This window comes from Bos indicus x Bos taurus, chromosome 21, assembly GCF_003369695.1.
Source record: "Bos indicus x Bos taurus breed Angus x Brahman F1 hybrid chromosome 21, Bos_hybrid_MaternalHap_v2.0, whole genome shotgun sequence".
NCBI lineage: Eukaryota > Metazoa > Chordata > Mammalia > Artiodactyla > Bovidae > Bos > Bos indicus x Bos taurus.
The window spans coordinates 47,445,363-47,465,236 of NC_040096.1; the positions used below are offsets into that span (position 1 = coordinate 47,445,363).

At 32.6% G+C, this 19,874-nt stretch overlaps 1 protein-coding gene across 6 annotated transcripts in view; it reads left to right on the forward strand.

Annotated features, from left to right (window-relative positions):
• Positions 1–19,874, forward strand: part of MIPOL1 (mirror-image polydactyly 1) — a 313,865-nt gene that overhangs the window by 84,732 nt on the left and 209,259 nt on the right. For 4 of the 6 annotated variants that reach the window (XM_027520983.1, XM_027520985.1, XM_027520989.1 and 1 more), the window contains 3 exons: positions 287–437; positions 1,686–1,791; positions 15,490–15,619. In XM_027520983.1, the coding sequence (XP_027376784.1) occupies positions 287–437; positions 1,686–1,791; positions 15,490–15,619 (387 nt within the window). The remainder of the gene's footprint in view (positions 1–286; positions 438–1,685; positions 1,792–15,489; positions 15,620–19,874) is intronic. The other 2 variants (XM_027520986.1, XM_027520987.1) reach the window with 1 other exon arrangement.

Below are 19,874 nucleotides of genomic sequence, written 5' to 3' on the forward strand. Positions count from 1 at the left end.
TTCTCTCTCGGATCTTCCTGACCCGGGGATCAAACCTGGGTCTCCTGCATGAATCTTTATAGTTATTACCAAATGTTTTTCACAGATTTAACTCTTCCTTGTGAGATTGGTGTATTAGTACCTCTGTGAATTTGTGATGTTTATGCTTTTTCATCCATAGTATTTTCTTAAGAGAAATTTTATATTAAGTAATTTTACACATTTATTGTTAAACTTGTTTCCCTGTTTGAAGTATAAAATGTACAGATCCTGTAGAGTGGAAATTATGTGTATATTGTTTTAATAGTTTTCTTCATTACAGCATCATGGACCACAGAAGTAATGATTTGCATTGCGAATGTACGAATCCTTGTCAGGTTACTTCAGATTTCAGTAAAGAGGAGACAATAGCGTTGCTTCTAAAAGAATTGAACATTCTCAAAGCAAGCAATAAAAAGGTACAGTATAGAAAGTCTGATAATTGTAGAGCATACTTTTAGTTATTGGCCTTCTAAGTTTGCTGTCACTCATCATAATTCAGTTTTATTGTGTACTTTAATTCTGGAACAGTAGCTTTATGCCGTTGCCATACCATGCCATTCAGGGTATGATTGAATTGAGACATGGGCTATGAAGAGCAGTTTCTTTTGTTTCCTGTCTTGGTGGCTTGCAATATCACTCGCTTTTTCATAATCTGTAGTACTTTTCATAGGTGCCTATAAAATTCAAGTTTTACTTCATTGGTTTCATGTTACTTTCTTAACTTTTTTTCTTTGTAGTATCTGTGCCCTGTGCTCAGTACTATATGTAAACTTTAAAGTAGCAAGGCTTGGAAATATTGTCATTTACCTTGTGTTATCTTATATTGCTGTATTTTGTCCAATCTAATTTATCATGTCACTTCTGACTCTTTTTCTAGTTACATTCCTTTGAGCTTTAAGTAATATTATTAAATAATGTTCATTTTCTATGCTTGCTGGTTTTTTTTTTAACCTCTATATACTTTTCTGATTCTAATATTCTATTTGTTTGACCTAATCAAACTGAAACATGATGTTAGGAGTGTCGATCATGTCTGATGGAAAACAACACAAACGACAAAAGCCGAGGGAGAAATTAAAAATAAAACATTTGGAAGGACTCCATATGAAAGCATGAGATATTTTCTGTACTTTCATCTAGCAGTTATTTATTGCATACCAATTATGAATCAGGTGCCAGTGCCAACTTAAATGGAAGTTGATGGCATAGCATTCTCAAAGGGAGATTTGTATCAAATATTAAGATTATTATCTTAATTAATTTTGTTTCAAAATATTAGAATTACTAAGAGAAGCTGTAATTTGTGCTATCCTTTATTTTATTACAATGATCCCTTCCAAGCCTTTTGCTTTAAGACAAAAGAATTTATCAGATTGCTTTTTGTCACAGTATATTTAATAATAATAATGTTCCTTCTTTAATTTCATTTGCCTATTAAGTGTATATTAAAATGTTTTTATAATTATTATGTCATTTCAGGTAATTATTATTTTGTAAATTATCTTAAAACCTTAAAGATTGTTTTTTCCCAAGAGTTATATATTCATAAAGTTAATATGTTATTCTATAAGGGTTTAGAGAAAGTAAAAATTAACACTGGGATTAATTATATTTGTGCAAGGGATATATTCGTAAGAATCCATGTTTTTTTCAATGTTTTTTAGCTTCAAGAAAAACTGAGTAAAGAAGATAAAGAACACAGAAAACTGAAGCTTAAACTGGAACTCCAAGAAAAAGCAACAGAAGCTCAAATTGCTGAAAAGACAGCAGGTATTGCATATGAGTATTAACATATGGCATTAAAAATCATACGCAAAGCTGTTATCTGATGTGGCTTGGTGAATACTAGCATGCTAACTTATTTGCCAAAGGAGGGAAAGCTCTGGCTCTTTTTTTTTTTTTTTTTTTTTGGGCTGCTTAGAAAATAGGTGGCTTTAACATCCTGGTACTGGTATTAGTGAGAGCTTTACCTGTATTCATACTGATTTGGGCATTAAATGCATTGTTAACACCATGTCAATCCAATCACAAAAAGGTTGTTTGTTTTGTTGGAAGGGCCTGAACAAACAAGGGGGAATAATGATTACCAGTGCCTCTACCTTTCATCCCAGCGGTTCAGATACCACTTATTGTTTTAGCTTGTTGAGAGGAAATACTTCTTTGTATGAAGATAGTCATATATTCATTGCCAGTGGAAACCTACATTTGATTCAAAAATCTGTTTTGTGAAGTTAATTTTCATCTGATGACATGGATGATGATGAAGATAATGTATTCTCTGAAAAGATTAAAGTAAAAGATTGCCTGAGTTGAAGATTATAAATGACTGCCTAAAATATGTTTTGGAGTCTATGTTCATTCATGAGTCTTTGTGAGGAGAAAATTTTTTAAATGTATCTGTGATGTGTTACAGATATGGTCAATTATCTCTGATGTACTCTTTCTCTTGCTTTCTCTCCTTCCCTAAATCACTTTATGAATCACTTACCCTGGTTGCCTTATATGAAATAATTCTGGTATTTTAGGTCAGAGATACAATTAACAGGTATAATATGTCTTCAAAACATTACTGTGCAAAGTAGAACATCACTAAGAAAATATAACAAAGATGATGAGAAATAAATATTCCAGCCAAATACCAGATATTTGTTTTTCGATTAATGTTAAACTACTGTGAATTTTTTGTTTCTTTTTTAGTGGGAAAATATGAAAGTAATGTATTTTAAGGAAAATTAACAGTATGTTAAAATGGATAGTTCAAATATAAATTTAGAACACTTAAGTTTCTTGGCTTTTTATAATCAAATATGTGTACTAATTGCTAGAATGGTATTATAAGAAATACATCTGTTTTTAGTGTTTGCGTTATAATTTAACTTTGTATATGTCTTTCAGATATAATTTATTAAGGTTTAAGCCATTGTGATTTATTGAAAATCATGAATTAATATGTCTACATAGCTCATTTATCTCTTAGAGGGGAAAACTGATTAAGCATATTTATTCTTTAAACTTTTGTATAGTATAGCTAATCGTATACTTTAAATATTTATTTATTGGTATATATTTAAGGATTCCCTATGACTAAACAGTATGAGTCATGCCTGCATAAGATGGAAAGAATTTGATTGCTTTATGATTCTTGTTAATCAAATTTTCTCATTAATGACAAAATACTTTAATGTTGAATGTTTGAAAGATGTTTAGTATATTTCTATAACGTCCTAAGTTGATGAAAATGAAAGTGCTATATAGTTTCTCTGGAGCTAAGTAATACTGTTTTAAATCAAAATATTCCATATTAAAAGAAATACATGCTAAAACATCTGGACATTGAAAATTGCAAATAGGATACAAAAATGTACATCTATAGTTTTTTCAAATAAAATGATAATTAAAATATGTGATATTCTAAGGAAATAGCCATTTTCTTTAAGTATATGATTTGTAAATATTTATATAAATAAGAATATTTGTATCAGTATCAGTTATGATAGCAATAAATTTAGGTACATTTATGGTATGAGACATCATGCAATAATTTAAAACTATTTATGAAGAATATTTAATGATATGAAAAAAACTTTATGACTCAAAGTTAAGTGAAAATTAGGGGTAAGCTGTATTCTTGATATAATTTTTGTTAAAAAACTATATATACATATATGTAATATAAAATTAGAGTCAAATTTTGGTTTTGTGAATGGATGTGTAAATGCTTCAGTTACCAGTTTTCTGCCTTTTCAGGTTTTTTGCATTGAGCATGGATTAGATTTACTATTATAAAAAGTAAATGTTACTTTTAAAAGATGTGATTTTTTTTTTTTGTTACTTGCTCTCTAATCTTAAAATCATTCCTGCGATAGGTTTGACACATAAAGATTATATAAACCAAAATTCTATGAAATCCATGTAATGGCTTTGATCAAATCTTGCAATTTTACCTGTGCTGTTTTTCTTGTCTTTCTGATTTTCCCCTTATTTATTTTTATGTCTCTATTATGTAACATATATGTTTTTTTTTAGTTCATCTTATCTCCCCCCCAGTTGATAGTATAATTCATAAGAATCTTGTATAGTCAAAACCATATAAAAGCAAAACGTTCCCAGTACTCTGTGAGACAGACTGAAGCAACAGGAAGACTATAAGCTTTCAAATCAGATGGACTAAGGTTCAAATCACAGCTTTGACCCTTAATACCAACCATGTGCCTTTGGGCAAGTTACTTATTAGCCTCTCCTGGTTTACTTTCTCCCATGTCAGATGTAAATATTAACTAATTTACCAGATTATTTTAAGGATTAGAGATAATGTATAGAAGCACCTAGAGTATAACTGGTACTCAGTAAATTGTAGCTAATATTAATATTTGGTTACTTTTATCTTTATGAAATTCTTAAACCTTTGATAATGTCAGAAGTCATGATAATATTTTTATTCTGTTTAGATTTCAGTTAGAATTTATAGTTTACTATTAATAGATTTTAAGAGGGAAATAAAGAGAAAAGTGAAAGAAGAAGGTTTGGAAACCAGGATTGGATGATGAGAAAAATTACTGAAAAATGTATTATCACTAATACATTTTACTTAAATATGGATCTGAAATGAAATAGGATGCACAAGGTTTGGGTTTTAATCTGATATATACTTATGGTAAACCTTCATGTAGACTGTTACTGTTTCCTTTGCTTCTCTGTTAGTTTTTAATGTGAATAATGTACTATCATTGTAAAGTGATTTCATGAGTTTGAAGTGCAGTTGTATCCTGTATCGATAAAATCTCAAATTGTTGACTTTTTACCTTCCCCTTCTTTTTTGACAGCAGCAGCAGCAGCAGCATCACTGCCATTGATACTTTTAGTAGGCATTTAATTGGAACTATGCTAACTACTTTAAAAGTTAAACAAGGAATATTTATTGAAGGGTTTGTATGTACTAGACACTGTGCTAGGCACTAAATATGCATCAGCAAATAAGACAGATTTGGTATTTCAGACATGTCTTTTTGTTTGCAGTCACTTCTTATTCATAATACGTCATTGTAGTAGATGGTGGTAAATGCTTACTTAGACTTTGGATTCAGACCTTTGTTCTAATCTTTTTACTACTTATCATGTGTAAGTGACAGCCTCTCTAAGATTTGGTTAAAACCTACTTAATAGGTTGCTGTGACATTTAAGTGAAATAATGTTTATGAAGTAGTTAACCCATTAGAAAGCACTCAATAAGTGGTAATTATGATGATAAGGAGATGATATTAGCATCTTGTTTCCTTAAGACTTCTTGATCTAATAGGGGGCATATCAAGTGTAGCTAATATAAATAACTATTTCATAGTTACTTATATATAGTTTTGTTTTTTATATTCCATGTTAAAAATACATATTTTACTTACTTCATTTTATCCACATAGATTTTAGTTTTCCCTGACTTTTCAGAATTAAATTTGTTTGGAAAGTTTGAAAATATGAAAATTTTTAAAATCTCTACCAAGAAGAAAATAAAGGAAAATATATGCTACATAGGTCTTACTGTGTTTTAATTCATTAAATTATACATGTGGATAATATGATGTAAATTATTGGCGTGTATGACCTTCAGATACTAGGAGATATTTCAGAGAAGCACAACTAAAACATTGTCCTTTAAGTAAGTATCTTTTCTCATCTAAATAAAAGTGATTAAATCACAAACACTTCAAAATTTCATTTATTTAAATTGATTTTGACAGAGATAGTATTGTATTACCTTATTTGCATCCACTTAATTCAATTTCTCTTAGGTGAGTGATGTTATTACTTTTAAAAATAATTTGTTAATAAACCTTTCATTTTTCTGAAACAATCTCAGTGGACATTTTTTAGTGTTTAATATCTTAATTTTTATTAACCTATTGCATTTATAGTATACAGATGATGTGTGAATTTTTGCACACAGAATATTTATTTAGTTTTTTAAGTTATTTTTGTGACATTTAGAATATTTATATTTCTTTAAAAGCCTTATTTTTCTATTTCTTAAACCCTATCTTTAGAATCTTTCCTCTATATGTTATTTTTCTTTCTTGCATGTCATCCATTAAAGATTAGCTGTGGAAGGTTGGAGCATGGAGAGATTATGAATGACAGAACAACTGCTGTAGAATAATAATCAGTTTTTGGTATTTAATGCTGTTTGACTTTTGCAGACACATTTCTTATTAACCTTTGGTACAAAGAGAAATCCAGGTTCCTGATATCTCATGGAGAAGATGAATTTGAGATCCTCTTCCAATTAAACTGAAATAAGGCCAATATTGGGTTTTAGCCAAAATAACTCCTTAGTTCCTTATATAAATCTATCTGTTTCTTAGTTACATTTTACATATAATTCGGTGGTTATGTAGTTTGCTTATTAGTTAGCATACCATACTGATTCTGCAAGCATTTAATCCACCTTTTCTTGGTAAACAAATTCTTTTCTGTGCATCCAAATTTAGACTGCTAGTAAAAACAATTAAGTCTTTCTTATTACAGAGAATTCTCATTTATTTTTGGTAGAGACAAAATAAGTTTATTGTCCAAAGCATCAGAACCTAGAATCCCTGAAATATGTAACTTATGTTTTTCTATTCAGACTAATATGTAAATGTTAAAAGTGTAGATATATCATCTACTGTTGTAGCAAATATATTAAGATACCCAACTAATTAACACATAAAAATAAAAATTGTTGTAAGAAAATATGTACATTGTTCTCTTGTAAAAAAATTATTTGTTACTATATACCGTATCTCTGATGATGCTGATCATATAATGATTAAGAAGAACAAGAGTCATTTAGTTTGGTATATCAGAAGAACAGAAAATAACATACTGTTACTTTTAAGAAATAATACACATTGGAATTCCATTTCTCTGTGTATATAATGGGCATTGGACTTCCCAGGTGGCACTAGAGGTAAAGAACCCACCTGCCAATGCAGGAGACGAAAGAGGTGCAGGTTCAGCCCCTGGGTCAGGAAGATCCCTGGAGGAAGGCATGACAACCCACTGCAGTATTTTTGCGTGGAGAATCTCATGAACAGAGGAGCCTGGCAGTCTCCACGCCATAGGTTCACAAAGAGTTGGATACGACAAAAGCGACTTAGCATGCACGTGTGCATAGGGCATTAATAAAATATGCTAGCCTTTAATCTAAAACCTAAATGCTGTAACAGTATTAATATAATGATACAGAGGATGAGATGGCTGGATGACATCACTGACTCAATGGACATGAGTCTGAGTGAACTCCGGGAGATGGTGATGGACAGGGAGGCCTGGCTGCTGTGATTCATGGGGTCTCAAAGAGTTGGACACGACTGAATGACTGAACTTAACTGAACTGAACCGAACACCACATATATCTCTGTTGCATATTTATTAATTTGGAAGAAAAAAGGATTTCAAGAATATGACTAGTTATTTCAGATTAAAACAAAAAGGTCCATATCTGTGAAATGCAGCAAGTAGAAATATTGATAGAATGCAAATTATATTACTATCTTTGGCTGTAGAATCCTTTGAGTATTAAAATTGTAATGAGAGGTAGGTCAGATAATGCTTACAGGTAGAGTACGGCCAATTTTATAACCTCCCTCCCTAGAAAAGTTTGTATTTTTCTGGAAACAACAAAATGAACATGAGAAAACAAAAACCATTATACATAACAATGACCAACAATTGGAAATATTTTACTAGGTATAGCATGCTATGGACTTTAGCATGATCAAGCATTTGAGAGCTTATCATGCAATTTGGGTATTTAAAACAAAAATAACAAAAGACTTCTCAAAAAATGATTCCTGACTTTTTGCATATGTTTAATTAATTCTAAAGAGGAAAATGTTTAGGTAACAATTATATTTCACAGAATTTTCCCGTTGGTATCTATTAAAATTTAAAGTGTATATTCTGTGCAGAAAATAGGTTAAATACCCCTTAAAATTATATCTCAAAAGTGCATAAAATAATTGATTTTAATACTTCAGAGATAAGCTTATCTCTTTCACATTAAAAATTGTAGCTAATATCAGATATATTGAAGGTTTGAATGTAAAGATCACATTTTTAGAAAGTGTTTTATATAGTCTTGGCATTATTTGTACTAAATACGTGTATGTAATGATGGCAGGTTTTGCCAGAAAGTTGCTGTTTTAATAGTTTTGCTCCTTAAACTTAGTATTTTGTATAATTTTCTAATTAATCTTTGGCAGTTTCTATACTCTTGGGAAGTATAAATTTATAGCAAGTTTACAGAGGAAAATTTTAAAACATAGTAAAAAGCTTAAAAAGCTGATTTTTAATGTAGTAATCATACTTGTAGGAATTTTCCTAAGTCACTGTCTATGTACATACATAAAGATTTGTGTAGAAAGATGGTCATTACAGTGTGGTTCATATAGTGAATAATTGGAAATGGTGTAAAATCTTATTTTAGGAGCATCCTGGTTCAGTCAAATATGTCATGTCCTTATGATAAAAGTCTATTCTATTCTATTTTATACCTTTGATGAATACTAAAGAATATGAAAACATGTTCTATTTATCTTAAATATACACAGAAAATTACAAAACTATGCAAAATATTTCCGTCTCCACATTTTTACAGTGAGTGTATTATTTTTCAATCAAAAAAGGTTATTTATAGAATAATCGTGTAAAATGTTGAACATTTATCCCAGTTTTAGAAAAATAATATTCTGGTTTATTAAAGAAATTCTGAAGAAATAAGTTGAATTCAGCAATGTAATGCCAAGAACAGAACCATCAAACTACTTGAAGTATGTTGGTTAGTTCCCTAGTGGTGTGTGATATTTACCACCTGTGTTTAATTTACAATAAACAACTCATGCCAAGAAAGAGAAATTATAAATGTTAAGGAAATTAAGATATAGTGTAATATTTGTGGTTCTGGAATGTATACATATTATGATTTCATAAAACATTAAATATTATTTGCAAGGAATTCATGTAACCTCATGTAAAGCAATAATAAAAAATATTCATACAATATGAAATTTGGTAATCTTTAACCAAACTATTACCTATATTTATTGCTTAGAATTTTGGAATTTGAATTATAATCAGTGATTATTTCATATGTTTCAAATTCAAATCCTAATGATTTCTTCTTCCCTCTCTGCAGTTCAGCCTTTTCTATTTAAATAACTACCTTGAGGATGTTAAATGGATTCTTTTTCTTGGGAAGTGTCTGTCTTCCAAATTATGTTATTTAGAAAATTATGATTTGATGTTTAAACTAGAATGTTTTCCAATAAACCGTCTTCTACTGTATTTTAAAAGTAGTTTGAGAAGTGTAGAATATGGGTTTGTCAATAGACTTGGGTTCTACTAAGAAAATATGTACTGTCTTGACTCAATAAACTCATACTTAGTTTGGTTCAGCTTCTTCATATTTACTTTTGCCCATATTAGAAAACAATTAGCTTACTAAACAAATTTGAGTATTTAGGGGTGGGGACTGGGGTGATCCTCTCTGAATCTTTCTCATTTGACTAAGAATTATAGGATATTTGATAACCATGTTTAAAAATGGAGATATCCAAATATTATTGTAAACACCCAATGATTTGTTTTACCTACAATACAAGTATTTTACTTGGTTGGCTTACATAGTAGCTAATAATATTTGTTAATGTAATTTAACTGCTGTGAACCTTTACTGAACAAATATTGAAATTTATTCAAGTCAAAGAAAGAGAATCTCTAATGACTTTTGTTAAAGCTTCTATTTAATAGTTAAGGAGAAAAGTTTGTATGACATACGAGATGCAATTAACAGTAGATTTTACATTTAATAAAAAGAAAGAAGCATACGTATTTGCTTTATTCATTCCATCATAATTTGCATTAGAGCTGTGGGTGTTTAATGAGCAAATTCCAACTAAAATGCTATATTGATTTTCTAGTGAACTTTGTAATAGTCATCTACCTTGGAAAAGCTCTGTGTTTACAATTAAGTTTTCTTTACTAAAAATGTTTGAGAGTTGCATATTGATTCTTTAAAAGTACTGAATTCTAGAAAAAGAGTCAGGTTTTTCATAATCAACAAATTTCACATATAACCTAGTATAGTTGTTGAAATTATTATTTTGTAATACTTTTGGGAAACTTTTCATAACATTTATAAAATGCATAATCAGATTTTGTGTGCGTGTGTGTTTTATGGTATTTTAAATTTTAACCTTAGAATATTCCTTTAAATGCACACATTATTCATATATTTAGAATTGATACAGCATTATAGAGGAAAAAAAACGGTTTCTCTTTATCACATAGGACCAAATAAACTCTTGATGTAAAGCATTTATCCTTAAGCATAGAGATAGTGAAAGTCACTCAGTTGTGTCCAACTCTTTGCGACCTCATGGACTATAGAGTCCATGGAATTCTCCAGGCCAGAATATTGGAGTGGGTAGCCTTTCTCTTCTCCAGGGGATCTTCCCAACCCAGGGATCGAACCCAGGTCTCCTGCATTGCAGGCAGATTCTCTACCAGCTGAGCCACAAGGAAAGCCCAATAATGTATTAAGTAAGTGTGCTATTTACCCCATTAAATTTTGATAAAGTAGAATTAAGCCACTGAAATAATGTTCTAATGTCACAGTAAGTTGGGAATTGCTGAGGCAAGCCACAAATATCAGGAAGCAAACTAAAGACAGGTGGGCATGAAAGAACTCTGATGGTCATAAGGCAACCAAGTATGTTAAGTAAGTCTATGCAGATGCTGAATATAAGAGTTAATATTTTGGAACTCTGGGGTTTTCATGTTGTCATTTAGTCACTAAGTCATGTCTGACTCTTGTGACCCCTTGGACTGCAGTCCGTCAGGCTCCTCTGTCCATGGGATTTCCCAGGCAAGCCTACTGGAGTGGGTTGCCATTTCCTTCTCCAAACTAAACGTTAAAAGCCCTTAATAGTCACAGCCTTACCTTTTCAATCAAGTGTTATTGTATATAAAGTAGAACACAGCTTACATTAAATGTCACTTTATAAAGATCTCATCACATTATACAGAAGTGATAGAAGCCTGTTGCATTAAAAATTTAGTAAATAGTGCTTTGGGACTTTCCAGGTGGAGCTAAGTAGTAAAGAACCCACCTGCCACTGCAGGAGACAAAAGAGGTTCAATCCTTGCATCAGGAAGATCTCCTGGAGGGGAGGGCATGGCAGCCTGCTTCAGTATTCTTGGCTGGAGAATCCCAGGGACTGAGGAGCCTGACGGGCTACAGTCCACAGGGTGGCAAAGAGTTGGAGACGACTGAAATGACTTCACACGCACACAAATTGTGTTTTGACCTTTTGATATGCCAGAATATTACAGGGCAATAAAACATACATGTTAATCGGTACCTAGGTCACTGTTTAGCATCGTTTTATTCATCTTATCTGACCCACAAATTAGAAGTATTTTATAATGTAAAAATTAAAAAATAGAGTATCATATTTTGTACAAATGTGATTTTATAGTATATTGTATAATATAGAATGTGTTCTGAATAAAATCTTAATCAATTCCCATTTGTACTTTTTCTATATCAATGAAAAAGCCAAAAAAGTAAGAAATTTTGAAATGATTATAGATAGCAATGATCCAAATTAATCAAAATTGCATTTTTAATGTGTCTAGAAATGAAGCTAAATTGTGAGACTGTGGGTTGAAGGTGATGATGGTAGTGGTGGCATGGATATAATGTTTGTTGAGAATCCATTTTATATGACCAAGAGCTTTTATATATCATCTCATTTCATTTTCCCTAATAACCATAAAATGATGATATTCTATTCATTTTATACATCTGAACTGTGACTAAAATAATTTAAGAAATACAAAAAAAGCCACGTTGCCTAACTTTATAGTGGTAACACCTTGGATCTGAATCAAAGCCCATATTCTTCATAATATCTCATATTGTTTTCTCTAATCCCTTTCTAGGATTGTATACAACTAATTGGAGATTGTATACAGCTAACCAGAAATTATATACAACTAACAGGGGGAAATAAAATTCACTATTGTGTACTATATTATAGGCAAAAGTTTTTTTCAAAATAGCGTGATGAATTGATGCATACAAGCAGAATAGTATGGCCACAAACAAGCAGTTAACAGAAATGATATAGACTTAAAAACTATATGAAAATTATACTCAAAAGTAGTAGATCTTCCAAAAGCTATGTTTATAGCAAGAATTTCTTAACTTTATCTAAACTGTTGTTTAAAAGCATTTAATTTTATGCATGTGGATATCCAGTTGTTCTAGCACAATTTGTTATGTAGTTTGCTTATCCATTCATCTGTTACTAGAAGTCTGAGGTGTTTCTGAGTTTTTACTATTATAAATAAAGATGCCGTGAATATTTGTGTTTAAGTCTTTGCGTGGACATAATCTTTAATTTTTGGGGGGGTAAATACTTTTGAATGGAGTAGCTGAATTTTCTCTAATGACTGAACATGTTGAACACCTTTTCTTGTGCTTATTACCATCAGTATATCTGATAAAAAGTCTTCAAGTTTTTTTTCCTAATTTTGTTTCTTTTCCTTGTTATTGAACTTTGACAGTTTTTAAAATTACATTCTAGATGCAAGTCTTTTATCATATACATACTTTGCAGTTATTTTCTTCCAGTCTGTGGCTTCTCTCTTTTTTTTTCCTTATCAGCATCTTTGAAGATTGGAAATTCTTAATTGAATTAAATTGCATTTTTTTTTAGATTTCACATATAAAGGATAAGGTATAGGTTTAATGTGCTAGTTATATTTTTATAACATACATTAAAATGACATATAACTATTAAAAATGTATTTCACATCCTATATTTTGTGAACTACTGACCTAGAAGAAATATAATGGTAGAGGATGCAGGAAGGTAGGCTAGAACTAGACTCCAGTTTTCCTTAAATGTTGGACTAAGACTCCCCGTCCCCCTTGGAATCGATGTGGCAGCAGGAAGAAGAGTAACCGGTTTTCCTCAGAGTTTTATGAAGATTATCTTTTGATAGATGGAGGGGTACCTTAGTGAAGTCACCTGTCCTATTTTTCTCTCCTTGAAAATTTGATACGTGCTTAAGTTTTTGTTATGAATTGAATCAGTTTTCTTTCTCTTTTCTGTTGCCCTTGCCTTATTTCGGGATTTCATTATTTCTCACCTGGACTCATAAAATCTAATGTTGGATTAAGGGGCATGTACAATCCAACAGCTTTTCTCTGATTGCTGTTTCAGATACTCTGAATGCTAATCTCTGGGTTTTCCCTCTAAAACACAGATCTGATCAATTTGTGCCTATTTTTCTAGAAGTCATTTCTCTAGGGTGGCATATTTACTTCTGGGTAGCTTTAAGTTCCAGGAGTTGGTGATGGACAGGGAGGCCTGGCGTGCTGCGATTCATGGGGTCACAAAGAGTCGGACACGACTGAGCGACTGAACTGAACTGAACTGAGCTTTAAGTTTCAGGGAAAGGGTTATTCTTGTGGGTGATTGATGTGAATTCTTTCATAGATCACTCCTATGTCTCTTTACTGGAATCTGCTTCCACGTTGCCCCACCTATGAACAATTTCTCACCCAGAAGCCAGAATTCCTTTTTAAACATATATGTGAGTCTGTCATTTCCTTGCTCGTAAACCTCCATTGCTACCGTCATATTTTGTTGTTTAGTCTCTAAGTCATGTCCGATGCTTTGTAACAGATCTGAATTCCCTGCTATGACTTACAGTGTGATCCCCAAGAACTCTCACCCTCTCTCACTGTGCTCCAGTCATATTGATGTTGTTTCACCAATATTCTAGGGCCTTAGTCGCAGTTCTTCTTCAACTTCATCTACTTTCAAATATAAATATGGTTTTCTTCCTTTATTTGAATGTACTGAAATGTCACTTCTTTTCTGACCACTCTTTCTAAAATAGTCTGCTCTAATCCACATGTACCACATCACTCTCTTTTCTATATATTTTCCTTTAAAGCAATATGTCTCCATACCTACCTATCTAATTTTTGGTCTGTTTTTCTCACTATTGTCTGTTTTCCTGTAGTGGAATGTATACTGCAGGGTGATAAGGACTTCTAGGACCACTATATTCATATTCCTTAAAACTGGATTGATGACTGCCACAGGAACTATATAAATATTTGATGAATTAATTAATTTATTGAATATTTATCTTGCCTCAGGCTCAGCTTCTTAGAAATGGTTGTGCCTTTTGTTTTACCATTGCATGTTCCATTTTACACTCTATTATAGAAAAGATATAGTTGATTTTTTTCTCAGGGTTTCTTTTTTACCCCTTATATTTTAAGTAATATAAAAGTAACTATCTTGGTTAAAAGTATATTAATCTATGACAAATCTTGGTACAAAACTCAATATTCTGTGACCTAAAGGAATGTTTCAAATGTCTTTCCTAAGTTTATTTTGTGGTTTGACAGTATAAATAAATGTGCTTCAGTGATAAGTATTTGAGCCCCTTTCTAAAATTGCAGTGATATTTTAAGTTATGTAAGATTTCAAGTAGAAATTCAGCTTGAGAAATGACAATTTCAGATAACATATGAGCTCCTTCGATAGTGCTGCAGAAATTTAAATGAAGTCATTTGTATCGTAATCAATATAAATGGTGCCTCTGGAGATGTGCCGTGCGAAACTAGTGTGTACCCATGTCCTCACCTCTTTCCTCTTCTTTTATCATCTTACTGAGGTAACTACTGTCCTGAACTTGGTGTTTATCATTTTCATGTTCGTTTGAATATTTTTACTAATTGTGTCTATCCACAATAGTTAGATTTGCTTTATTTTGCAACTTCTTGTATTTTTCAGATTTTCATTTTTGAGATTTGTCCATTTGTCTATAGTTAATTCATTGTATGGAGAAGGAAATGGCAACCCTCATTTTAAACCCATTCATTTTAAATGCTGCATTGTATTCCACTTTTAATGCATAGAAATTTATTCCTGCTCCAATTATTCTACATTAGGTTATTTGTAAGTTTTTGTTATTATATAATGTTGAGATAAACATTTTTATACATGCTTCCTAAACATTTTTATACTTCTTTCCTTGCGTTCATGTGCAAGAATTTTTCATGTGCTTCATACCAAAGAGGAGATTAGCCAGGTTATAAACAAGGAACAGCTTCAGCATTGCCAAATTGCTCTTCAGATGGTTATAGAAATATATACGCCTATCTGCAATATAGTTGAGTGTTTCCGTTATTTCACAAGCTCAATATTTTTTATTATTTAATGTTTTAATTTTTTATTTTATGCGTATGAAATGGTATCTCACTTTTGCAGTAGCTTTAAAAGAATGTTTTCTCAAGTGGTTAATTGACGCTAATTCAGTTGAATAAAAGAATTTTTTTTTATTTTTGCTAAAAGTATGCTTTTACTTCTGTATTCTCTAATTTTGAATTATGTATTTTGGTAGCTCTGGTTGAAGAGGTGTATCTTGCACAGAAAGAACGTGATGAAGCTATTATGTCTCGACTGCAGTTAGCCAATGAGGAGAGAGATGAAGCAATTGCACGAGCCAAGCATATGGAAATGTCTCTAAAATTGTACGTATGCTTGTAAAACCACATATGACATCAGGAGCATTTATAAAGTGCATGAATTATGTGATGGTTACATGTTCAAAAATGTTATAATTACAGTGGTAAATTCCATATCCCCGGTCTTTCTCTAGGACTTTTGTCATGCTAGTAGCTTTCAGTCACTAAACGAAAAGCAGAGAGGGATGAAGAAAGGGAAACATTCAGTAAAGTGACTGTATTTCTTCACAGTGCTGTTGTTGATGCCCTTACTCTGCTTTCTTTTGTGACTCCTCTTTTCTTCCTCTCCTTCTTATTATCTCCTTCTTGATTTATTTCAGCTCTCTGGGGTTTTTTTTTTACTGCTTTCTGCTTATTGTGCTCATTTATAGTCTCCAGTACTTTTTACTTCTTTCAGTTCTGAGTCTTAAACTTAATGACACCTGAAATAGGGTAGAGCCTGAGAATCTACATTTTTAGCAGGCAATCCAGGTGATTCTGATATAGATAAATACTGGACCACACTTAGAGAAACTTGGGTCAGGAAGATCCCCTGGAGAAGGGAATGGCTACCCATTCCAGTATTCTTGCCTGGAGAATCCTATGGACAGAGGAGCCTGTCAGGCCATAGTCCATAGGGTCACAAAGAGTCAGACACGACCTAGCAACTAACTTTCACTTTTTTAGAGAAACAGTGCACTGGAAAGAAGTACTTCAATTTTAATGTGCACTACAATCATGGGGGAATATTGTTAAAATGCAGATTCTTGATAGATAGGTCTGGAGCAGGGCCTGAGATTCTGCAACTTTGCCAAGCTCCCAGATCATGCAAATGATGCTAATCTAAGAAGTCCACTTTGGGTAGAAAGGCCCTAGAGCATCTATAGACTATAATAATCTAGTATTTTATGTTGATCCCTCCGTATATTTATTGAATGTTTCTTTTGCCCAGCGTTGTTCTAGACTCTCTGAGGGATCACAGTCAAATACTAATTAAAACATGGGGAAGTTCCCTAGCAGTCTGGTGGATAGGACTCTATGCTTCCACTGCAGGAGGCACATGGTTTGATCCCTGGTTGGTGATCTAAGATCCCACAAGCCACATGGTGTGGACGAAAAAGCCAAAAAGGTACAAAAAAAGTGGTGGTTTATTTGACAGCAAGCATTAAATAATTAATATTGCAGTGCTCAGGTTGTGACTAGATAGCATGATTTGGTTTTTGTTTATATTATTTTTTGTTTATGTTTTTTGAAGGCTCATTCAAAAAGTAGATAGACTCGTTATAAACATTAAATTCACTGTCAAATAAAGGAAAAAATATTAGGTAAATTCTACACTGCCTACTCCCAAAAAACTATCTTTATCAATAGGGAAACATTATTCCAAACATTTTTCTTTGCTTATATAAACTACTGTCTGGAAGGATAGATGGTTGATAATTGAATAGATGCTTGCAACATGCTAAGTTGCTAAAGTTGTATCCAACTCTTTGCAGCCCTATGGATTGTAGCCCGTCTGGCTTGCTGTCTGTGTAATTCTCCATGCAAGAATACTGGAGTGGGTTACCATTTCCTTCTTCAGAAGATCTTCCTGACCCAGGAATTGAACCTGTATCCCCTGTGTCTCCTGCATCACAGGCAGATTCTTTACCACTGAGCAACCAGGGAAGCCCAATAGAATTAATTTGATAAAAATTAGTTATTTTCTACTTTCTGTTTTACATGAGAGGCATTATATTATCAAGGTGAGGAGCATAGATTCCACACCCAGTTACCTGCCTTTGAATTTTCACTCTGCTTCCTAGCTGTACAACCATGGACAAACTATTCGGTTTCTGAAACTACAAAATGTGGAAGTAGTGGCTGTTTTTATATTGGTTGTTATGAGGACTAAATGATTTAATAAGTATTGAAAAGTACTTGTAGCGGTTCTGTATAAATATTACTTGAATTTAAGAATAATAATCAGTTGTGAAACTGAAGAAAATTTTGAACCTGAGGCACTATTTTCTCCCAGAGATTGAACCCAGGTCTTCTGCATTGCAGGCAGATTCTTTACCATCTGAGACACCACGGAAGCCCCATTTTCTCTCACTAAGATATATCAATTCCCTAAGGATCCTTTTAAATTTAAAAAAAGAGACTGAAAAACGTTCTCATAAATATTTCTTATGTAGTGTTTTAGTTAAACAATATTATTTGACTCAGCTATGAAATAATAATTTTAAACTCCTTTTTTTCTTTTTCTTTATGAATTCTACTTTCCAAAATTTTATAAAGTTACATTGGATACAATAGCCAAAGTGCTTCTCTGGGTTTAACCTTAATTTTCTAGTTTAAAGAATTAAGAATCATTGCTGGAACTTTTATCATATGTGGCATTTTTACACCTGAGTTCTTTTTTTATTTTATTTATTTTTCTCTTTATTTATTTTTATTATTATTATTATTTTTTTTTACTTTACAATATTGTGTTGGTTTTGCCATACATCAACATGCATCCTCCACAGGTGTACATGTGTTCCCCATCCTGAACCCCCCTCCCACCTCCCTCCCCATACCATCCCTCCAGGTCATCCCAGTGCACCAGCCCCAAGCCTCCTGTATCCTGCATCGAACCTGGACTGGCGATTCATTTCTTATATGATACTATACATGTTTTAATGCCATTCTCCCAAATCATCCCCCCCCCACTCCACAGAGTCCAAAAGACAGTTCTATACATCTGTGTCTCTTTTGCTGTCTCTCATACAGGGTTGTCGTTACCATCTTTTTAAATTCCATATATATGTGTTAGCATACTGTATTGGTGTTTTTCTTTCTGGCTTACTTCACTCTGTATAATAGGCTCCAGTTTCATCCACCTCATTAGAACTGATGCAAATGTATTCTTTTTAATGGCTGAGTAATACTCCATTTGTATATATACCATTCATCTGCTGATAGGCATCTAGGTTGCTTCCATGTCCTGGCTATTATAAACAGTGCTGCGATGAACATTGGGATACACATGTCTCTTTCAATTCTGGTTTCCTCGGTGTGTATGCCCAGCAGTGGGATTGATGGGTCGTATGGCAGTTCTACGTCCAGTTTTTTAAGGAATCTCCACACTGTTCTCCATAGTGGCTGTACTAGTTTGCATTCGCACCAACAGTGTAAGAGGGTTCCCTTTACTCCACATCCTCTCCAGCATTTATTGCTTGTAGACTTGGATCGTAGCCATTGGCAGGAAATGGTACCTCATTGTGGTTTTGATTTGCATTTCTCTGATAATGAGTGGTGTTGAGCATCTTTTCATGTGTTTGTTAGCCATCTGTATGTCTTCTTTGGAGAAATGTCTATTTAGTTCTTTGGCCCATTTTTTGATTGGGTCATTTATTTTTCTGGAATTGAGGTGTAGGAGTTGCTTGTATATTTTTGAGATTAGTTGTTTATCAATTGCTTCATTTGCTATTATTTTCTCCCATTCTGAAGGCTGTCTTTTCACCTTGCTGATAGTTTCTTTTGTTGTGCAGAAGCTTTTAATTTTAATTAGATCCCATTTGTTTATTTTCGCTTTTATCCTGAGAACGTCATAGAACACCTGACTCTAGGGAACATTAAGCAATAGGAGCTCATCAAACGTACCTGCACTGAAACCAAGCACCACCCAAAGGCCAACAAGTTCCAGAGCAAGGCATACCACGCAAATTCTCCAGCAACACAGGAACACAACCCTGAGCTTCAATATACAGGCTGCCCAAAGTTACTCCAAATCCATTGACATCTCATAACTCGTTACTAGACACTTCATTGCACTCCAGAGAGAAGAAATCCAGCTCCACCCACCAGAACACCGACACAAACTTCCCTAACCAAGAAACCTTGACCGATACAACCCCACCCACAGCAAGGAAACTCCACCACCTGAGTTCTTTATTGTGGGAAATTCCTGGGTAACCAGATTTCATTTTCAAATAGTCTTTTAAGGAGGGGTTTATAAATACTTTATTCTAAACTTTAATATGCTCCAGACTGGCTGTTTATTATCCTTATATTCAAAGTGGTTATGAATAAAATTCTTTGCTCAAGTATTTTTCATTCTAAACATTGTAAAAAATGTTACTGACTTTTCTGACATCAAGTTTGTCTGAAAAGAAGTCTAGTGTCAATCATATTCCTTTTTTCCTCACTTAAAGGTAGTTTATTTTTTCCTGCCTGGATACCAGAAGGATTTTCCTTTATTCTTGAAGTAGAACAACTTAATCAGGATGTTTGTGTTGATTATTATGTAATAATATTT